The sequence below is a fragment of the Pistacia vera genome, unplaced genomic scaffold (genome assembly GCF_008641045.1).
Source record: "Pistacia vera cultivar Batoury unplaced genomic scaffold, PisVer_v2 Contig671, whole genome shotgun sequence".
Lineage (NCBI taxonomy): Eukaryota > Viridiplantae > Streptophyta > Magnoliopsida > Sapindales > Anacardiaceae > Pistacia > Pistacia vera.
In genome coordinates, this window is record NW_022196525.1 from 330,952 (window position 1) to 349,796 (window position 18,845).

General features: G+C 35.3%; 3 protein-coding genes across 4 annotated transcripts; all 3 read left to right on the top strand.

The window, feature by feature from the left end:
* Positions 1 to 3,464: 3,464 nt before the first annotated feature.
* LOC116112967 (non-specific lipid-transfer protein-like protein At2g13820) lies at positions 3,465 to 4,356 on the top strand. Its single transcript, XM_031399089.1, has 3 exons — positions 3,465 to 3,916; positions 4,001 to 4,033; positions 4,138 to 4,356. The coding sequence occupies exons 1-3, from the start codon at positions 3,595 to 3,597 to the stop codon at positions 4,251 to 4,253; spliced, it is 471 nt and encodes a 156-aa protein (XP_031254949.1). The 5' UTR covers positions 3,465 to 3,594; the 3' UTR covers positions 4,254 to 4,356.
* A 3,708-nt stretch (positions 4,357 to 8,064) lies between these two features.
* Positions 8,065 to 11,872, top strand: LOC116112966 (F-box/kelch-repeat protein SKIP30-like). 2 transcript variants are annotated; one of them, XM_031399087.1, is made up of 2 exons: positions 8,065 to 8,409; positions 10,415 to 11,872. In XM_031399087.1, the coding sequence occupies exon 2, from the start codon at positions 10,496 to 10,498 to the stop codon at positions 11,531 to 11,533; it is 1,038 nt and encodes a 345-aa protein (XP_031254947.1). In that variant the 5' UTR covers positions 8,065 to 8,409; positions 10,415 to 10,495; the 3' UTR covers positions 11,534 to 11,872. The 2 variants fall into 2 exon arrangements, with proteins under 2 accessions (XP_031254947.1, XP_031254948.1); XM_031399088.1 differs by having other exon boundaries at positions 8,389 to 8,413.
* A 289-nt stretch (positions 11,873 to 12,161) lies between these two features.
* Positions 12,162 to 16,184, top strand: LOC116112955 (tRNA (guanine-N(7)-)-methyltransferase non-catalytic subunit wdr4-like). Its single transcript, XM_031399077.1, has 10 exons — positions 12,162 to 12,295; positions 12,576 to 12,740; positions 13,151 to 13,331; positions 13,847 to 13,903; positions 13,986 to 14,056; positions 14,369 to 14,447; positions 14,541 to 14,600; positions 14,911 to 15,011; positions 15,108 to 15,168; positions 15,580 to 16,184. The coding sequence occupies exons 1-10, from the start codon at positions 12,162 to 12,164 to the stop codon at positions 15,967 to 15,969; spliced, it is 1,299 nt and encodes a 432-aa protein (XP_031254937.1). The 3' UTR covers positions 15,970 to 16,184.
* The last annotated feature ends 2,661 nt before the right edge of the window (positions 16,185 to 18,845 follow it).

The following is an 18,845-nucleotide window of genomic DNA, read 5'->3' on the forward strand; positions in this document are numbered from 1 at the left end:
GGTCAAAACAACTTTCATACGAACTCTCAATGGTTTATTTGAATAATCTTAGACTATAACTACATTTGCTTTTGAAAAAATTTCTTTGTTAATATTAATTTCTGTAATTTTTTCATTTCTTTCATGTTCATATATATCAATGAACTTTGGCAATTTTGTATTTTATTTGGAATGATGATATAGTCATATAGAAATATTTATATAACAAATTTAACATGTTATTTAATATACAAATATAAAATAATTGGTTCATAAAAATGAGTTTAGACTCCTACCAACCAACAAGAACTAAGAATCTATGGAAATTTAAATCTTTAAATCAAAACCGACCATCTAAGTAAGAACAAATAACAGGTCGCCTAACATAGCATATGGATGTGTTAATTAATATTGAATACAACATACTTACCATGTATATGTAATCTTTAAATTAATTTATAATTTGGGTGATATTATCTCATTAATCTTAATATTAGAAAATAAGAGAAGGTATTAGATGTAACTGTAATCTTATTATAGTATCATAATTTTGTCTTCTATCTTGAGATGTTAATGTGTAATATAATCAATTAATATATGTTAATATGAGGAGATATTTTTATATTTATGTTGTCATTTTTTATTAAAAAAAAAAATTTCTACTAATTAAATGATAATATATGATAGTACAAAATATCATGCCATCTTAATTTTTTTATTACTTGTAAAAGTTGTTAGTATAATATATCCGTAAATTTTAATATTTAATGTAATTTTGTAACTCATTTGTGAATGTTATTATTTCAAGCGCCTAAGGAAAATAGTCTTCACCATAGAGTAAACGACTTTTTCCCACCCAAATAATGGTCTAATCACACTTTTTTACTCAAAAATTTTCAAAATTCAACTTTACTATACTACACAGTATTAAAAGATAATCAACTATTATATTAGTAACCGTAAATGATAAATCTATTGAATATAAAAACAATAGAATTATATGTCAATAAAATAAAATGACAATACAATAAAATTAACAACACTAACAACGTGATCACGTGCAAGAGATCCTTTAGAATGACAAGAAGAGATCTGGTAAAGAATACAACCTTAGGATGAATGTCGAGGCCTGTGTAACACACAGTTTCCTTAAAACAGATTCGCCTCCTTCACTCGGGTGCATAAGGATTTGAGCAGCATCTGTTTCCTAGGATACAACGACAGATGAATAGCAAGAGAAGCATCATTCTTCTATTCTAACGAACTAAATTAAACATTAACTCCAACAAAGGAAAACCTTAAAAACTAGAGAGAAAATGGGAGATTGAAATTTTGGTGTCTTTGAAATGAGAGGAAAAACACTTTTTTTATACTACTCAAGGTGGGACAAAACATTGAATTCCACCAACTTTTCACTTTCCAACTCTAAAACCTCCTCCATTAATCCACTAACCTTTCATCTTTCAACTCCTTAACTTACACCATCACTTTCTTTCCATTTATTTCATTTAATTTATTAAATATTCCAACACCCACATCACAAATCCGTTAGCAAATTTCATTGTGAATGAAGGCAAGATGGTCAAAAGTCCGTTATAAGTAAGGGTGTGATGGTCAATTAACATTTTTCATCAACAATCAAAATTTAAAATTCCACTTTGCTGAGAAAACAACAAACGACGAAGGAGGACGACAATTCATAGTCGATGACTAGAAAGTAACCAAGTATCAGGGTTTGAACGGTTTTGAAGAGGGGAGGTTAGAGGTTGAAAAGGTGGGAGAAGTCTGGTTGGGACAAATGGTTGAGCAAGTGGGGTGGTGTTGTCTGGTGAGGCCTAGGTTTTGGTTGGGGCAAATTGTCAAGCAGGTGGTGTGCGCCCTAGGTTTGGAAGCTGCGGGAAAGGTTAGGGATGTGGGAAAAACCAGAAAATTCACCTACAAACTCAACCAATTTAACACTTTTCAATACACACAACAATCTCCCACCAATCTTCCTGTCAAAACAACTCCACAAACAACTATTGGTGTCACAAAATGCGACTATCGCGTGGCAATGAGTGCGGTTCACGAACAGCAAATGACGATTGGAGACAGCCGGTGGTTGGATGGGTTCTATTGAGGAGAGGATGGGGGTTTGAATGGTGGTGGCAAGGGTGATTTTCGATGGCGAAATAGACCAGAATCTGGCTTTGAAGATGGGAAATCACGCTAAAAGGACAATGGTTGTCGGCCGGCAATTGGAGGTGCACTGATGTGGGAGTGAAACGGGTTTTGGTGTGGGTGATGTAAGGAGTCTGAGGGAAGTGTCAGGGGGTTGCGATGGTGCTCGAAATAAGGCCAAATCCAGCCTAATCCGATAGGTGGTGGTTCCGACCATGGTTTAGGCTAAGAAGAGAAGAGAAAGAAGAAGAGAGAAGGGTATTTTTGTCTTCACAATAAATATCACTGTATTTAACAGAAATTGTTAATAGAGCATTACGTTTGGATAGTAAAATTGTATTTTGAAACTTTTTGGGTGATAAAGTGTCATTAAACCATTATTTGGGTGGAAAAAAGTCATTTACTCTCACCATATCTATCAACAAAATCAACGCATAACACAAGATCATTCAAAGTTCATCTATAAAGTTTTGTTACTATTATATTATTTATCAAAACATTCTATCATTTAATATAAGGTTATTTACTTTCTACCCTCCATGTTTAGTGGTAAGAGGTCACCTCCAGGATTCGAAAAACCAAAACATCCATTAACAACCTCACTTTCATCTTTTGTCAATATCCGATTAACTTTGACCTACCTTGATCAATGACTCCTTTACATTGGTTTAGAGAAAGACACTCAACACCTCCCTTGTTTAGTTGAAACAGACCACCTTCAAGTTTCTAACTTTACCTTTTTGTTAATATCCGTTTAATTTTGACCATTTTTGACCAATGACTCGTTTACATTACTTTAGTTGAAAGGCACTCGATCGTGTCCCCCCAAGACTTGATGGTTTTTTTTTATTGTAAATGATTTATTTGTATTAAAAAACGGTAGATTACCAAAAATAGGGATGATAGTGTTAATTTCTCAAATTTGGGGTTGTCGTCTTTCCTTCAAACCTTATCTTCATTGGTACCAAATTAACCTTTGATATACCAATGTCAACTCAGTTTTGACATTACTTAGGAAGCAAGTTACAAAAAGCCCATGGTGGGTCAAGCAAATGAAATCTACTTAGAATTTTCTAAAGAAAGTCGGTATAAATTAGACTCCTCGGCATCTTTTTACATCAACAAGGAACAATAAATTAAGTAAAGTTCTTAACAGAAACCAAGCGAATCTGAACACATAATTCTAAACTTTATTATAAAAATAATAATAAAAAAGATTTAATAAAAAGTTCTAAAGTTTTGGTTGTTTACCAAAGAACCTGTTATAAAGTAGGTATAGTTGGTAACCCATATAACATAAGCCAGCTGCCTATCTTTTTCTTCACAATCTTCCCTTTATATACCGCCAATGATTCTCCCCAGCAACCCACAATCACAAATCATCTCTCGGAAAATTCCCATTTCAGAATTTGCAAAAAAATATTACTCCATTCTTCAAAATCTAGTTAAGTTTCAATGGCAGCTAAGAGAATTGAAACGGTTGTAATTCTGATTATTGCAGCAACATTGTGGGCAGGAGCTGCAGCACAATCAAGTGACTGCTCTAATGTGCTCATCAGCATGTCCCCGTGCCTGAATTACATTACTGGAAACTCCTCGAGCCCATCTTCTTCATGCTGCTCTCAGCTTTCCAGTGTCGTTAAGTCGCAGCCTCAGTGCTTGTGTCAAGTCATCAATGGCGGCGGCTCCTCACTCGGTATCAATGTTAATCAGACTCAAGCTATGGCTCTCCCTTCTGCTTGCAACGTCCAGACTCCTCCTGTCAGCCAATGCAACGGTGAGAAAATTCCCATCCAATTTCTCCCAACATAAATTCTTTATTTGCTTTTCGAAACTCTAATTGTTTGGTTCTAAATGGCAGCTGCTTCTCCCTCGGGATCTCCTTCAGGTTCAGGTGCATATTTAACTGGACTCTTTTTGTTCATATAAACAGTTGATACGTTTTCACACTTGAAAATTCTCATATATATATTAATGTCATTCAATTATTTTGTGCAGGTGGGGGATCAAAGACTGTTCCATCAACAGATGGGGATTCATCAAATGGAAATGCTACAAAGCTCACATTTTCTCTGCTTCTGCTGTTGCTCTTCGTTGCATCTACTCAGTTTTAAATTAATTTTTTACCATTTTACATATAAAAAAAGTGTTGCATTTTTTATTTTTATATATATTTTTTGGGAGTGTTTTATTGTATGATTAATTTATATTTTATAGGGGGAATAATAATAATTATTATTATTATTATTGATTTTGGATTATTGTATTATTGTATTATTCTCTTTACAATTTTATAATAAAGTTCATTATAATGCTCAAAGATTATGTGGTGGCATGGTCAATAATTAAGTGTAATTTATTATCCATAAGACAAAATTTGGCTTAAACAAATCATGATGTCTGATGGAGCAAAAGCAAAAATAAAAAAAAAGTTAGGTACACAATTTGATCATATCAATTACAAGCTTCCAATACTGACTTCTTCTTCACTGCATCATAATGAAATACCCAAAAAAGTTAAACACCTAATTAAATTAATCAAATCTAATTAATCTAAAGCTAATTTAAAATGTGGACAGACCAACTGGTTCTAGACTTTTGAGCTCTCTTAATTATTATTATTATAATTGATATAATAAATTATTACATCTAGAATGATAAGAATATTATCTACTGTTGGGTACTGCTTTATTTCTGCATTTGGATTTATTTTATAATTAATTTTGTATTTTAATCTTATAATAAAAATGATTGATAGACTGAGATGTTATGGTCCGTTTGGTTCATTATTCTAATAATTTTTAAAATAATATTTTGAAAAAAGTTAAATTGGGTGGGTGTTACGATGTAGAATTTGAAAATTAACAAAAATGTCTCCTATGTTTGTTTATCTACTAAACACCCTATAATAAAATATTAAAAGTTAACAAAAACACCTTCAACCCACCCATTAAATATGGACAGTCGGCCACCAACGTCAGAGGGCGGCCAGAGTCACCGTATCGGCGCATGTCTACTAGATCTTGTCGGTCGTGCACTAATATGGCCTTAAAAAATGTCAGATTTACAACTAGATCTGGCCGCATTTGATCGTCAACGACGACCGTAGATCTAGCCAGAAAAGGCTAATTTAGCACACTACCAACCAGATTCAGCAGGTAATACACCATTACACCAGATTCTGACAATGGTGGCCAGAATCTGGTAAATGTGGGTTGCTAGATTGTTTTTGTCAATTTAAAAAAAAATAGATTGTTTAATTAAATTAACAAATTTAAGAAGTTTAAAAGAAATTGAATAATATAGAATAATATTTTGAGAATAAGTTAACCAAAACAAATTTTTTGTTTAACTTTATTGAAAAACTAGAAAGTTTTCCCAAATTATGTAACAAGCGGAGCCTTATGTTTTGTTCCCCCGTCACACTCTATCTATATTTTATTAAATTTAAGAGATAGAATTTCACTTTATATTTTCTTCCGTGCTCTCTTGAAATTCCATTCCCTCCTTCTTGTATAAGTAATCCTTTTATACATCTTCTGCAATTTGGATTTCTTTATTTCATAATTTTTTTATATTTAATTATCAATTATAAACATTTTAAAGTTTTTTAACATGTACATCAAGAACAAAAAGATTAATGGTTGAATTGAATTGTTAATATTTATTTCATACAAATATCAAGACATCTACACTGATCATTGATAATAACAAGACATTTACACCGATTATTGTTATCAACGACACAACTATTTACAAGTTCAAACAATCTCAATCCCACCATTTTTTTGTTAAGTTTATTATAAATATAATCATTTTCTTTATAATTAGCCTCTTTTATTCGAAAAAAGAAAAAACAGTTTGATTCTTTTAAATTGAATTTTGTAAATATAGATGTATTTTTTCAAAAGCACTATTAAAACACTTAAAAAAAAATTAACATATTATTACATCAAAAATTGAGATTCCCTTTGTTTTATCTTTTTTTTTTTTTTACATATTATTACATAAAATGGATAAATGCATTAAAACAACTGAAAAATGAAAATTTTAGCATATTTTTTTTACAAATTATTACATTAAATGGATAAATATTTTTATTTTTCAATAATCTTAACTATATTCTAACCGACTGCCCTTGTATTTGTATATATATAATCTAAATCTCATCTAATTCAAAGGCACGAGGTTCATGAGTCCGGGTCAAAGAAGAGAAATGACATCACCCGAAACGACAACGTAACGTCGTAGTAAGCAGAAGAAAGAAAAAATAAAAAATCCATTTAAGAAAGGAAACAATTTAATAAAAAAGAAAAAAAAAACACGTGCAAAGAACGTGGGAAGCAAGAATGAGAGAAAAAGAAGAGAATAACGAAAATGCCATTGCAGCAGGTGAGGTGAATGAAGCCACTAGGATTGGAATATCCTCCATGCCTATTCTGTTTGTTTTAGGTTAAACACAAAACACAAAGCCCCAAGCTCCTCATCATCATCTACACCAACAACAACAACAAGAACGTTAAACTTGAAATCCACTTTGTAACGTTTATTAAAAATCACATTTTTATTTTTATTTTCTTTGTAAACTCATCGGTTTCTTAGCCGTGAAACCAAACCACCAACTCTTTCTTTCTATTCGTTTTCCAATTTCCCATTTCTTAATTACGGAACCCCAAGTTTCGTGTTTCTCCCCGTCTTTGCTCTTTCAGGTAAATCGTTTTATTTTTTTATCTCTTTGGGAAATTCGCTTGTGGATTTTAGCTTTTCTTTTTTGTGCCGAATTGCTTGTTTATTTTTGAAATTGTTGAGTGTCTCTTTTTTTTGGTAGTTCAATTAGGAGTGAATTTTATGTGGGAAATGGATGGCGTAGAATTTTTTGTTGTTATCTTTTTGTGGGCTTCAATTTTTATTTCAATTGACGCCTTTGTGTTGTGGTGGTTTGCTGTTGTTAGTCTGTGAATTTTCGTGAAGTGTTTCGTGTTGTGATTGTGAATTGGTTTTGGTTTTGTGAAGCTAAAGTGAATCATGGGTTAGTGGTTCAGTTAAATTTTGCTGAGAAATGTAACAACATTCTTTATATCTACAAATTATGCATTTGTTTCGGAGTCATTTTGTCAAATCGCGAGTGGAGAATTTGTTTCAAACGCATACTTTTTTAGTTGCAAATGTGTTAGTTTGGATTTCATCTTGTAGCTTTTAAGCTTTCATTTTGTTCTACAATTTATAGTTTTTTTTTAATTGAGATCAGATAGTGGTTCTAATTTGAATCTCCCTTGCCTTTTGATAAGTTTTGTGATGTTTTTTCTTCACATACTATGGGATCATGTGGTGTATGTGTAAGTATTTTTTTGGAGGGATTCTACTGATTGAGAGAAGATTACCTGAACAAAGCAAAAATAATGAAAAGAAATGGGATTTTTTGGGTTCGAGTAGCTATAGTTTGTTTGTGTGTACTTTCAGGTTGGCATGTTGAGGTATATGTTAGCCAACCTTTGCTAGTAAATCTTTCCTTAACAAGGAATTGTTAGGTTGTTAAGGCCCTTCCCAAAGGTTTTTCGAAGCTTAAATTTGATTGGATCTTTCTGGTTTGTCTCATTCAGAAAGGGTTTATGAAGAATGTGGTACCAACTCCAAAGCTTTAGGTTTGAAAGTTTTTCGGCAAACATGCTATTGATGGAGCTCTAGTCTCAGAATTTTCCCTTTGGAAATAATACTATGTGGGGTTTGTAGATTTTATGTTACTTGGAACCCAAAACTATACCCTATAAGGTTTGTGAATTATAGGTACCTATGCAATACAAATGTTTCATAATTTGAGGCCAAGAATGCTCAGACTAGAACTTTCTTTTTTTATATAATTGGAGAGGAGTTATCCATTTCAACAGTTTAGTTGAACTTGGTGTATTAATGTTGAATTTGATGTCTCAATGTCAGCGTTAATAACTTAATTCTTTTTTTAGAAGCAATAAACATCTATAGTCTTAGAATTTTGGTCACTTTAAATTCATAGATGGCAAGACCTGATGCTAGTCAATGACTTTCCCGGTTTGGTGCAATTTCAGTAGTCTTTCTTTGTTTACCAGTTTTCTTTTCCGCCATATGATGTATGCTTTCCAATCTGATAATGAGAACATAAAATTTGCCTATCCATGTTCTTGCTACTTTTTAATGGTAAAACAATTATTATGTTTAGTTCCTTTATGGCTTTACGTAGAATGATGGGGTGCTATAAGTTCATGTTGCTTAGAGTTTCATCACGATAAATAGCTGGTAGGTATGAGCCAAACTTCAAACTTTAAGAAATTGGATTCTTTTGTGTCGGGATTGCAGTGGTGAAATGATGTAAGGGATTATTTTTATTATGAATGTAATGAAAAGTCTCAAACTTTTATACATTTTTTAACAAGGAATAAATTTTTCCAAGCCGTTTTCACTTCTATTACAAGGCTTCAGATTTTAGTTGTGGTCTATATGATGATCTGGTACTGTTGATTGATCTGTTTTATATGTGGACATAACATTTAGCATTTGAAAGTATATACTAATTGTTGGGATCCCACATTGAAAGGAAAAAGGGTGGGCATGTGGGTTATAAAGGCTTGGGCACCCTCCCTTGGCAAGCCGGTTTTCCAAGGAGAGTTCTACCCAAGCCCATGAAAGACCCATGGCCCAGCCCAAATTATTGAGTTATTGGAGTGGGTTCCTATCAATTGGTATCAGAGCATGATCCTGCGCCTATGTGGCAGCGCACGCGTGGCAGGCTGACCCGTGGCAGGCTGACCTTGGGCCCGGGCTGCTACCCCGAGAAAGGGCATGGAGGCCCGAGGGAAAAGGGGATCCGCGTAGTCACCCAAGGGGCAAAGAGGCCGACGGGGGTAAAGAGGCCGACGTGGACGTCGGTTGCGGAAGCGTGGTTGATTGTTGGGATCCCACATTGAAAGGAAAAAGGGTGGGCATGTGGGTTATAAAGGCTTGGGCACCCTCCCTTGGCAAGCCGGTTTTCCAAGGAGAGTTCTACCCAAGCCCATGAAAGACCCATGGCCCAGCCCAAATTGTTGAGTTATTGGAGTGGGTTCCTATCAATTGGTATCAGAGCATGATCCTGCGCCTATGTGGCAGCGCACGCGTGGCAGGCTGACCCGTGGCAGGCTGACCTTGGGCCCGGGCTGCTACCCCGAGAAAGGGCATGGAGGCCCGAGGGAAAAGGGGATCCGCGTAGTCACCCAAGGGGCAAAGAGGCCGACGGGGGTAAAGAGGCCGACGTGGACGTCGGTTGCGGAAGCGTGGTGGAATGTTGGGATCCCACATTGAAAGGAAAAAGGGTGGGCATGTGGGTTATAAAGGCTTGGGCACCCTCCCTTGGCAAGCCGGTTTTCCAAGGAGAGTTCTACCCAAGCCCATGAAAGACCCATGGCCCAGCCCAAATTATTGAGTTATTGGAGTGGGTTCCTATCACTAATATTACTGCCAATGCATTCCTGCTTGGAAGATTCTATATTAACCTGAAGTCTGATTCTTGATCTAGAATACTGGAGCCTTGAGCAATTGAATTTGGGGCTTTTTCTTTTCAGATCCAATTGGCCGAGTTATTGATTGTCTCTTGGTGTTTTGTAATAATATGTTTCTTTATGTGCTATAGGCACCCAAAAGTTATCAAATGTGGCGATTGCTCGTGCTTGAAATTTTGTGAATTAGGTTTCTCTACAGTATGTTTTATTGACCTCCTTTACACCAGTTTTCTGATGCTATGTTGCCCATGATCTTATCTTCTCACCGTGAAGTGTAGATAGAATTGAGTCTGAAATTTGGCTATTTTCATTTTGTTGGATTTGAAGAACTTTTTGACAATTAAATCATGCATCCAGATAAATCACATTTTTGGAATTAATTCATCCGGGTTAAATTTGGATTTTGAAACTTTATTGAAATTTTTAATACTGGAATTGTAAAGTTTGATTTGATCACTTGTTCTTGTAGCATGAACATGTGAATTAATAAGAAGGAAAAATAATGAAGTAATAAATGCTTTTAACCTCAAATCTACTTCGTTCTTAATTTTTAGTTTAAATTTTCTTGTAGATGGTTGAGTCTGAACTTTCTCGACTATAATTTTGAAGGATTTGTTCTCTCTTAAATGTGGCCTGTGCCCTGTAAAACAAATGCAATGAAATTCAATTTTCATTAATATTTAAGGACACCTGGTGTAATATTATGATTTTAAAATTTGAGCACTACTAAACGAATCTCTTAAATTGGCGTATTTTGTATGTTTCAGGCTCTGTTTGTGAATGCTATCATCAGTATAGTGACAAATCCGTGGTGAAGATTGTATGAAGCGGATCAAACTGTGATTATTATGTCTGAACTGATTGAAGGTCTTCCAGACGCAGTTGCCCTTAGGTGCCTTGCAAGGGTTCCTTTCTACCTCCATCCTAAATTGGAGCTTGTTTCTCGTTCCTGGAGAGCAGCCATTCGTAGCCAGGAGCTGTTTAAAGCACGGCAGGAAGTTGGTTCATCAGAGGAGCTGCTATGTGTGTGCGCATTTGACCCTGAGAATTTATGGCAGCTTTATGACCCTCGAAGAGACCTCTGGATTACTCTCCCTGTTCTTCCCTCAAAAATCAGGCACCTTGCCCACTTTGGTGTTGTCTCGGCAGCTGGGAAGCTGTTTGTGCTTGGTGGTGGCAGTGACGCTGTTGATCCATTGACTGGAGATCAAGATGGGAGCTTTGCCACAAATGAGGTCTGGTCATATGATCCTATAATACGACAGTGGGCCCAATGTGCATCCATGCTTGTGCCTCGTGCTATGTTTGCATGCTGTGCATTGAATGGAAAGATTGTTGTAGCAGGCGGTTTCACCAGCTGTCGAAAATCAATTTCTCAAGCAGAAATGTATGATCCAGATAAGGATATCTGGGTCCAAATTCCTGATCTCCATCGTACTCATAATTCAGCATGCACTGGGCTAGTCCTTGGAGGAAAGATGCACGTCTTGCACAAGGGCTTGTCGACAGTGCAAGTATTAGACCCTATGGGTCTTGGGTGGACAGTTGAAGATTATGGTTGGCTCCAGGGTCCAATGGCAGTTGTTCAGGGCTCTATCTACATCATGAGCCATGGATTCATTTGCAAGCAGGAGGGCAACTTGAGAAAGGTAGTGGTTTTGGCATCTGAGTTTCGAAGGAGAATCGGGTTTGCAATGACAGGGATGGGCGGTGACATCTATTTAATTGGAGGGGTGATCGGCCCTGATAGATGGAATTGGGATATCAAACCAATGTCCGATGTTGAAGTCGTGACAGTCGGGGCTGAGAGACCAACCTCACGCCAGGCTGCTCCAATGACACGATGTCGCGGAACAATTCTTGGATGTACGCAGCTAAAGATTTAGTTTATGTTTTTATCCTAACTGTTGCTTTTTTGTGAAAAATTGTACTCTTGTTGAGGCGTCTGCACATCTTATCGGATATAAGAAACGAAGGTCTTGCTGGAAGCCCTGTTCTGTTTGTTGTAAAGCCATAATATTTGGCCTTGTGTCTACTCCAGTTTAGAGGCCGACACTGAAGGTTTTTATCCGTTTGACTGGCAACAAAATGAGTCGTACATGAAATTTATGTAGTAGCATGCATGAAAAAGTATTTCTTTATTGGGTATTTGAAGAGAGAACAAACTTCTTGTAATCTTGTTTATCGCTAGTTTATATTTATTTATTTGTTTTTGGTATGAGAAATCAGAGTGCAAATTCGCATAAATCACAATGCCAAGAATTTGATATAATCATATAAATCAGAAAAAGAAAGAGCGATTGGGCCTCATTTCCATTCTGAGGCCCATTGAGCATAACATTGATTTTCTTTTTAAAGAACAAACGCCCTAGTATGATGGAGCCATTAACCCCGCAAAGAGTGTGGCATATACCACATCCCCATATCCCCACCTCTCTCAAACCACCCCCCCCCCCCCCCCCCCCCCCAAACCCTAACTTCGAGACTTTGGCTTAACTTGGGAAGAAGAAGAAAATGGAGGAAACTCAAATGGAAGGGGGAGCAAACAACAAAGACGTGGAGGTAGCTCCGGCCCTCGTTTCCGTTCACCCTAATCAGAATTCTGTTGCTGTCGCTGTCGGGTCGGACCTCCGCGTCTACGATCTCCTGTAAGCTGTCTCTTTTCTTCTTCTTCTTCTTCACTTGACTAGTACTCATTAATCATTGGGTAAATGAATTTTCTGTTGGGTTCAAAACCCAGCAAAGACAAATAGTTGCATTATGATAACTTCTAATGATTTGTGAAATTAGGAGAATTTGATGAGATGCTTGTACATGTAAAAAGTCACTATTAAGTTTTATTGGAACAAATTATGTATCTAGTGGAAGACATTTCTTTTTTTCTTTGTGTAATTTGACTTTATTTTTATGTTTCTGGTATCTTGACAGTCGGGATGGTGCAGTTTCTTTGCTGGATGATTCTGGTGGACCTTCTCATAAGGATTCTATCAGAGCTATTCGATATGGAGCAAATGGGAAGCTCTTTGTATCTGCCGGTGATGACAAAATTGTCAAGATATGGTCTGCTGAGTCTTGGAAATGTATTAGTTCTGTGTAAGTTATTCAAGCCCACATGGGGTTTTATTAGTTTTAAAGATTTTAGCCTACTTGATAGTCTAAGTTTTTGAACTGGGAAGTTCATGCATGAATAACGCAGAAGGCTTCTATCCCACATTTTACAAATTTTAAGTTTTAATGTCTGTGGATTGATGTAGTATGGTGATTGCCTCTAAAAGTTTTGTTTGTTCCTCACAAAAATAATGGTCCTCTAAAGCAGGTTCCTGAGTGCTCTTTAGCATTTTGCATGTAGTAGTCACCTGCAAGAGTTAAATCCAATCTCTTCACTTATTCGCTCAAGATTCTTAACGTTACACCATGCAGTGATCCCATTTATTTATGACTCAATTTTATGTCTGATGAAAGTTTTTCAATGGAGGATTGCTTAAATATTGTGGATCTAACAGGTGCTCTGAGAAGAGAGTGACTGCAGTTGCCATTAGCAATGATGGTCAGTATGTTTGTTTTGCTGACAAATTTGGAGTGGTTTGGGTTGTGGACCTGCGTGAACTTGATGAAAGTCAAGCATCAGCCAATAAGAAGGCAGCACCGTTGCTTGCTCACTATTGTAGCATAATTACTAGTCTGGTGAGGATTCTTATTCGTATAGATGTTTGTTTTTTTTAACTGTAGATATGGTTTAGGGGTGGTTTGTAGGAATCTTCAACAAATTGACGCTTGAGTGCACCAAATTTTCCTTTAACATGATGATTGAATTTACTTTCTATACATTTCTGTGCAGGCTTAGGCTATTGTACTTTAGTCTAAGTATTTGTGGGTCTTTAATGAAATGTTGTTCTCGAGTTCAGAGAATTGATGACTGCCTTTGTTGTTTACCAATTGTCAATGAAGAAACAGATCGCTAGGAATTTCTTTCTTTGTGCTTTTTCATCCCATTTTCCTTATTTTCTTTTCAGAAACCTGCTGGTCAGGCTTTTTCTCTGTGTGCATGTGAACACTTTTCTTTAGCTATTTTTTCACTTTTCAATCTCTTCTTGCCTTTTCTGTTGAGGTGGGGAAGTTGATGAAGTTAGTTTTGCAACCTTGCTGCCTACATGATTTTCACTTGTATACTGGTCACTGTTGAATTGAATTATTTGCAGGAATTTTCTCCAGATGGACAGTTCGTTGTTAGTGCAGATAGAGATTTCAAGATTCGTGTAAACTCTCTTAGCCCATTGAATGACATAACTTGTTAGCCTGTCTCTGCACTTCATTTACATCATATCATTTTTATGACAGGTTACTGTGTTTCCCAAAAAGCCTTTAGATGGAGCCCATGAGATACAGAGCTTTTGCCTTGGCCATACAGAGTGAGTGAGTTTTTACTATCTAGTGTTTTATTGCATTCATTTGATATTCGCGGGAAGTTCTTGTGCGCTGAAGCTTGTGGGTGGAAGAAATCTTCCAAAATGACACTTCCGAAGTGAATTGATGGCATTTTGTGTGCTTTCTGAAATGTATCAAACATAAAACAAACTTAACTTTAAATTTACCATGTGGATTTGCTGCATAGCAACAGACTCTCACATTTGATCCTAAATTACTTTATACCTAAATATGTGTGGATAACAATTTCTAATTGCTAAGGTTGACATGTTCATTTTTTATGTATCTATTGACAGGTTTGTGTCCTGCCTTACCTTTATTTGCACTCTGGAATGCCCCCAAGGGTTTCTTGTTTCTGGAAGTGGTGATTCAACAGTGAGTATCCATAAGCTGACAATTATCATGTTGTTTATTCTCTTTTTTGAGGTACAAAAGTGTGGTAACAATTTATGTACATTGCTTTTGCAGGTTCGGTTGTGGGATATTACCTCAGGATCTCTCCTTGATACTTGTGAAGTTGGTGTGAAGGTATCTCACTTGTAAAATTTCCCTGAAGTTGCTGATGATAGCACTGATTTCCCCTGATGTTTCTGAAATATCACTTGTCAATTTTGATGGACACGTGAAACTGTATTTTCTGTGCTCATACACATACTGTTTATATTAACTCAATATTAGATACCTTGCTGAGAGAATCTTTTCCTCTATTGTATGTGTGACTTATCCTACAAGACCACAAGTAGGTAGTGGTCTTGGCATCATAGGACAGGTGAAAGCAAGTGATTAACAGGTTATTTTTATTTGCTTACTTGGTTTCTTTTTTAATTGCTTCATGAAGGCAGGACATTTAGTGTCTGAGGGAAGTGGTGAGGGTCATTCTACTGTGACTGATCTTTCCACAATCCAGGACAGTCAACTTGTTGCGGTGGCTATTCAGAGGCAAGTTTCATCAGTGATCTGTGTGTTACCTTTGCTTTTTTGAACAACTTCTGTCTTTGATTTTAATACTTCATGTCTATATATTGTCTCTTTCAGCTTGCAAGGAATATTGTTATTGAGCTGCAACATTTCTGCTCAAACACTTTATTTTGCCAAGGTAAGAAATTCAAAGTACACCAGTAGTAGTAGCAGACTTGGAAACAACAGAACCATTATTCAGCACTTACAAAAAAAATTAAACTTGCTATAGTTGTCTTTGATGGATGAATTGTTTCATGTCTTACCTGAAAACACAAATTCCAGTGGCCTGTTAATTTAGCCAATCTGCCATGTTGTTACATGTATGGCTCAAATCTAGATTGAGATATTAGCTGCTATTCAACATGAAATATGGATATTCCTGAAAGCGTATATGAATGGTTGATTCCCAGTGTTGGGCTTCTGCAACAAAGTATGTGTAGGAAGTTGTAGACGTTCATTAGATTTTCAAAGGTTAAGTCACCGATGTTTGTACCATTGATCACAAATAATTTTAGTTTACTGTTCTCAAATAGTGTGATTCTTGCAGGTAGTTTCCATCAAGGGAGAGAACTTCATTCCGACAAGCTTGGGGAGTAGCTCTTCTGTGGGATTATTGTGGATGGTGACCGGCGTCTCCAATGTGCCTGGTTTTGATTACTCTTCTCTGTCCCGAGTGAAGGTCATTTCGGGTTTCAACAAGAACTCTGCTGATTCTGTTGAGAATGAACCTACTGTTTTAGAAGATAATGACATACCTGGGGGAATGGAACTGCTCAAGAAGTTACAAGGAAGTGTTTGTGTTGAAGAGAAGGTCTTTTTGGCGGCTGCTGAAGCTGTAAAAACATCAATTTGCAATTTGTTGATCAAAAAGCAGTACTCTTCAGAGAAACGTGAATTTAGAAAGAGAACAAGAAATGATAGAAAAATCAAACAATAACATTATTTCAGTCAGGGTGACAACTCTTTTCATTTCGCTAAATTTTGTAGGGATCCGAATCTCAACCAATGCTGTTGCTCGGATAGGAAGTTTTGTAATGTTAATTGTGCCCATTAGTAAGAAAATGATTGTAACATCTTACTTTACTGGCAAGGTGTGTGTGTGATGCTTGGTATTAATGAATCACCGCAACCATTTGTGATTTTCATTTATCTTTATTATCAATGATGTTGAAATTGAGAGGACATTATTAAGAAAATGATACATTACCCTTCATGAGAATTTATGTATGAATTAAGCAACTTTCTGGAATCATGAGTTTCTTTAGATCTGTGGTATAAGAGCTGAAGATCCTGAGATAGCTGCTACTGATGATAACTCATTCGAACTCTCTATTACATGGTGAGATTTCAGGTAACAAAAACTACTTTTATGATTTGCGGTTTGAGGAATGACCATTTGAAAGGTACATTGAAGCAGTCATTTCTGTTCATTGACTCTTTGCTTTCAAGTACATTTAGAAGCTTTATTTTGTTGATCTTCAACCAACCACGTATACAGTTGTGAAAATTTAAAAATTAATAAAAAAACCCTTTAAGTTTGTTAATTTATATAAACACTCTAATATATAAAAAGTTTATAAAATGATAAAAACATCCCTACCCACCCACAATGTCAGATTCTGACCATCACCATCGAAATCTGGTCAGAATCTAGCTTCATGCATGGATATAGTAGAAAAATACTAGATTTGGTTGTTGATGGTCGGAAAAGGCCAGATCGACAAATTAACGGATAGTTTCAATCGTTTGTAGGTTGTTGTGATAGATTTTGACTATTATCGATGATAGTTGTCGAAATCTGATAACTATGGGTGAGTGTGGATGTTTTTATTAATTTTTAAATTTTTAAATTTTTTAATTAAATTAATAAATTTAAAAAATCTAAAAATAATTTAAAAAATATAATATTACCTCCTAAATAATTAAACGTATATTTTGAGAATATAATTAGAAATAAGGAATGAAATAATAAAAGAAACGTACCCAAATATTTAGTAGACCTCACAAAGAGACAAAATAATATGGGCAGTAGGCAGTAGCAGTGCCTACTTTAACAAAATAAAGAAATCTACATTTGTGTCACCTCGAAATTCAATTCAACTTCACCATCATTAATCTCCAGCCCCTCCTTTTGGTTTTGGGAATATCTTTTATAGCTACTTCCATTATGCTTCTTCCACCATAAATTTTTTTTTTTTTTTTTTAACTCCGCAGTTATCACTTATCAGACCAGTTTATTTAACAGCTCTGATAAATCTTCGGTGATTATTTTTTATTAATAATCGTAAAAATATAAATTTAAAACATTTTAAATATTACATATTAGAGTGTCAAAAGAACCATCAAACTGCCTAGAACTGATTTTTTCAATCATAATTACTTTCTCTCTTCCTTAATATATGAAATACTAATATCAACCCACTTAAGCCTCTACAAATGTGCTTCTTAATTAGTCTCTTTTGTTAATTAATCACTAATTAATGGAGCCATCACGTTTCTCAACCAAATCTTATCTTAGCCAGGTGGAGATGGGATTGAAATTATGCATGGATGGGTGGTCAATAAACCAATTATATTTCTACACAGATGTTTGTTCATTTTGTGTTTCACAAAACTTGATAGAAAGAGACTCCCACTTTAGGTGATGGAAACAGGATCCTAATCACCATTCAAACTTATTGAACAAGACCTTTACATGGGTCCCTTATGGTTTAACATTACCCATCAATATATTGCCACCTAAGCCTTTTTATCATTTTTGGAGTTGAGGGGGACTTGGTTTGGTTCTTGTCAGCGTGTGAGTAGATAAGCGGATAAGGGTTGAAGATATCTTATTATATAATAGGTTTATTACAATAATTTTCCGAAGTTTCTAAAATAACAAAAGTTATCTTATTATTAAGTTTTAGTTATTAAAATAAATGACAAGATAGGAATCAGATAAATATTTATTAAAATATAATATTATAAGTTTTAACAACTTATTAACAGTTTACTAAAAATAAGAGATTTTTTTTTTTTTTTTAATAATCGAGGTGTTCAAACCAGTTTACGTGCACCTCGATTAATTATCGAGATCTATTAAATACCCTACAAATATAATATTTTAAGTTAATCACAAATATAGTAGGTGGTCTCAAGATGATTCGAATCTAGGAAGTTAATGAATGGAGTAAACCTTATTGACCGCTAGGCCAACCCTTTGAGATTAAAAATAAGAGATTTTTTGTTACTCTTTTTTTCCACAACTAAAGACAAAACTATTTAGGTATAACTAACCCTAGTGGCTAAAGAGCTTGTCATCCGGCCACAAGGGAAAGGTTTTCTTTGTTACTTTTGAAACCTTGAGGATATCATTGTTAGTAATTAAACCTAGGGAGGGTCAATGTGATTAAGTCTTAAAAGAAATAAAATGCGGTGCAGTAATGAGTTGGACAGGAAGAAAAAGATAAGATGAGATGAAAGACTTTGGAATTTTTTTGATAATTGAGGATGGATGGGATGGGAATGGGATCATAGGACTGTGTCCATGTCTTGCTATTTATTATCATTTAATTCAAAGGCGTACTATGTTTTTTGTGAATGAACAATCTGCTATCCTTACTTTCCAAAACTATCCAATACCTACCCGCCATTCCTCTCTAATCTACCCGAGTTTGACAGTATCGGTCGTTAAAATGTCAATTTTACCCTTAATGATTATTATAAAAATAATAACTTTCAAAATTCAAAACTTTAATTTGGGATCAATGAGCATTTGATGATATTAATCGAATATTGGAGTATTAACGACGTGCAAGAGAGAGGCGGTCG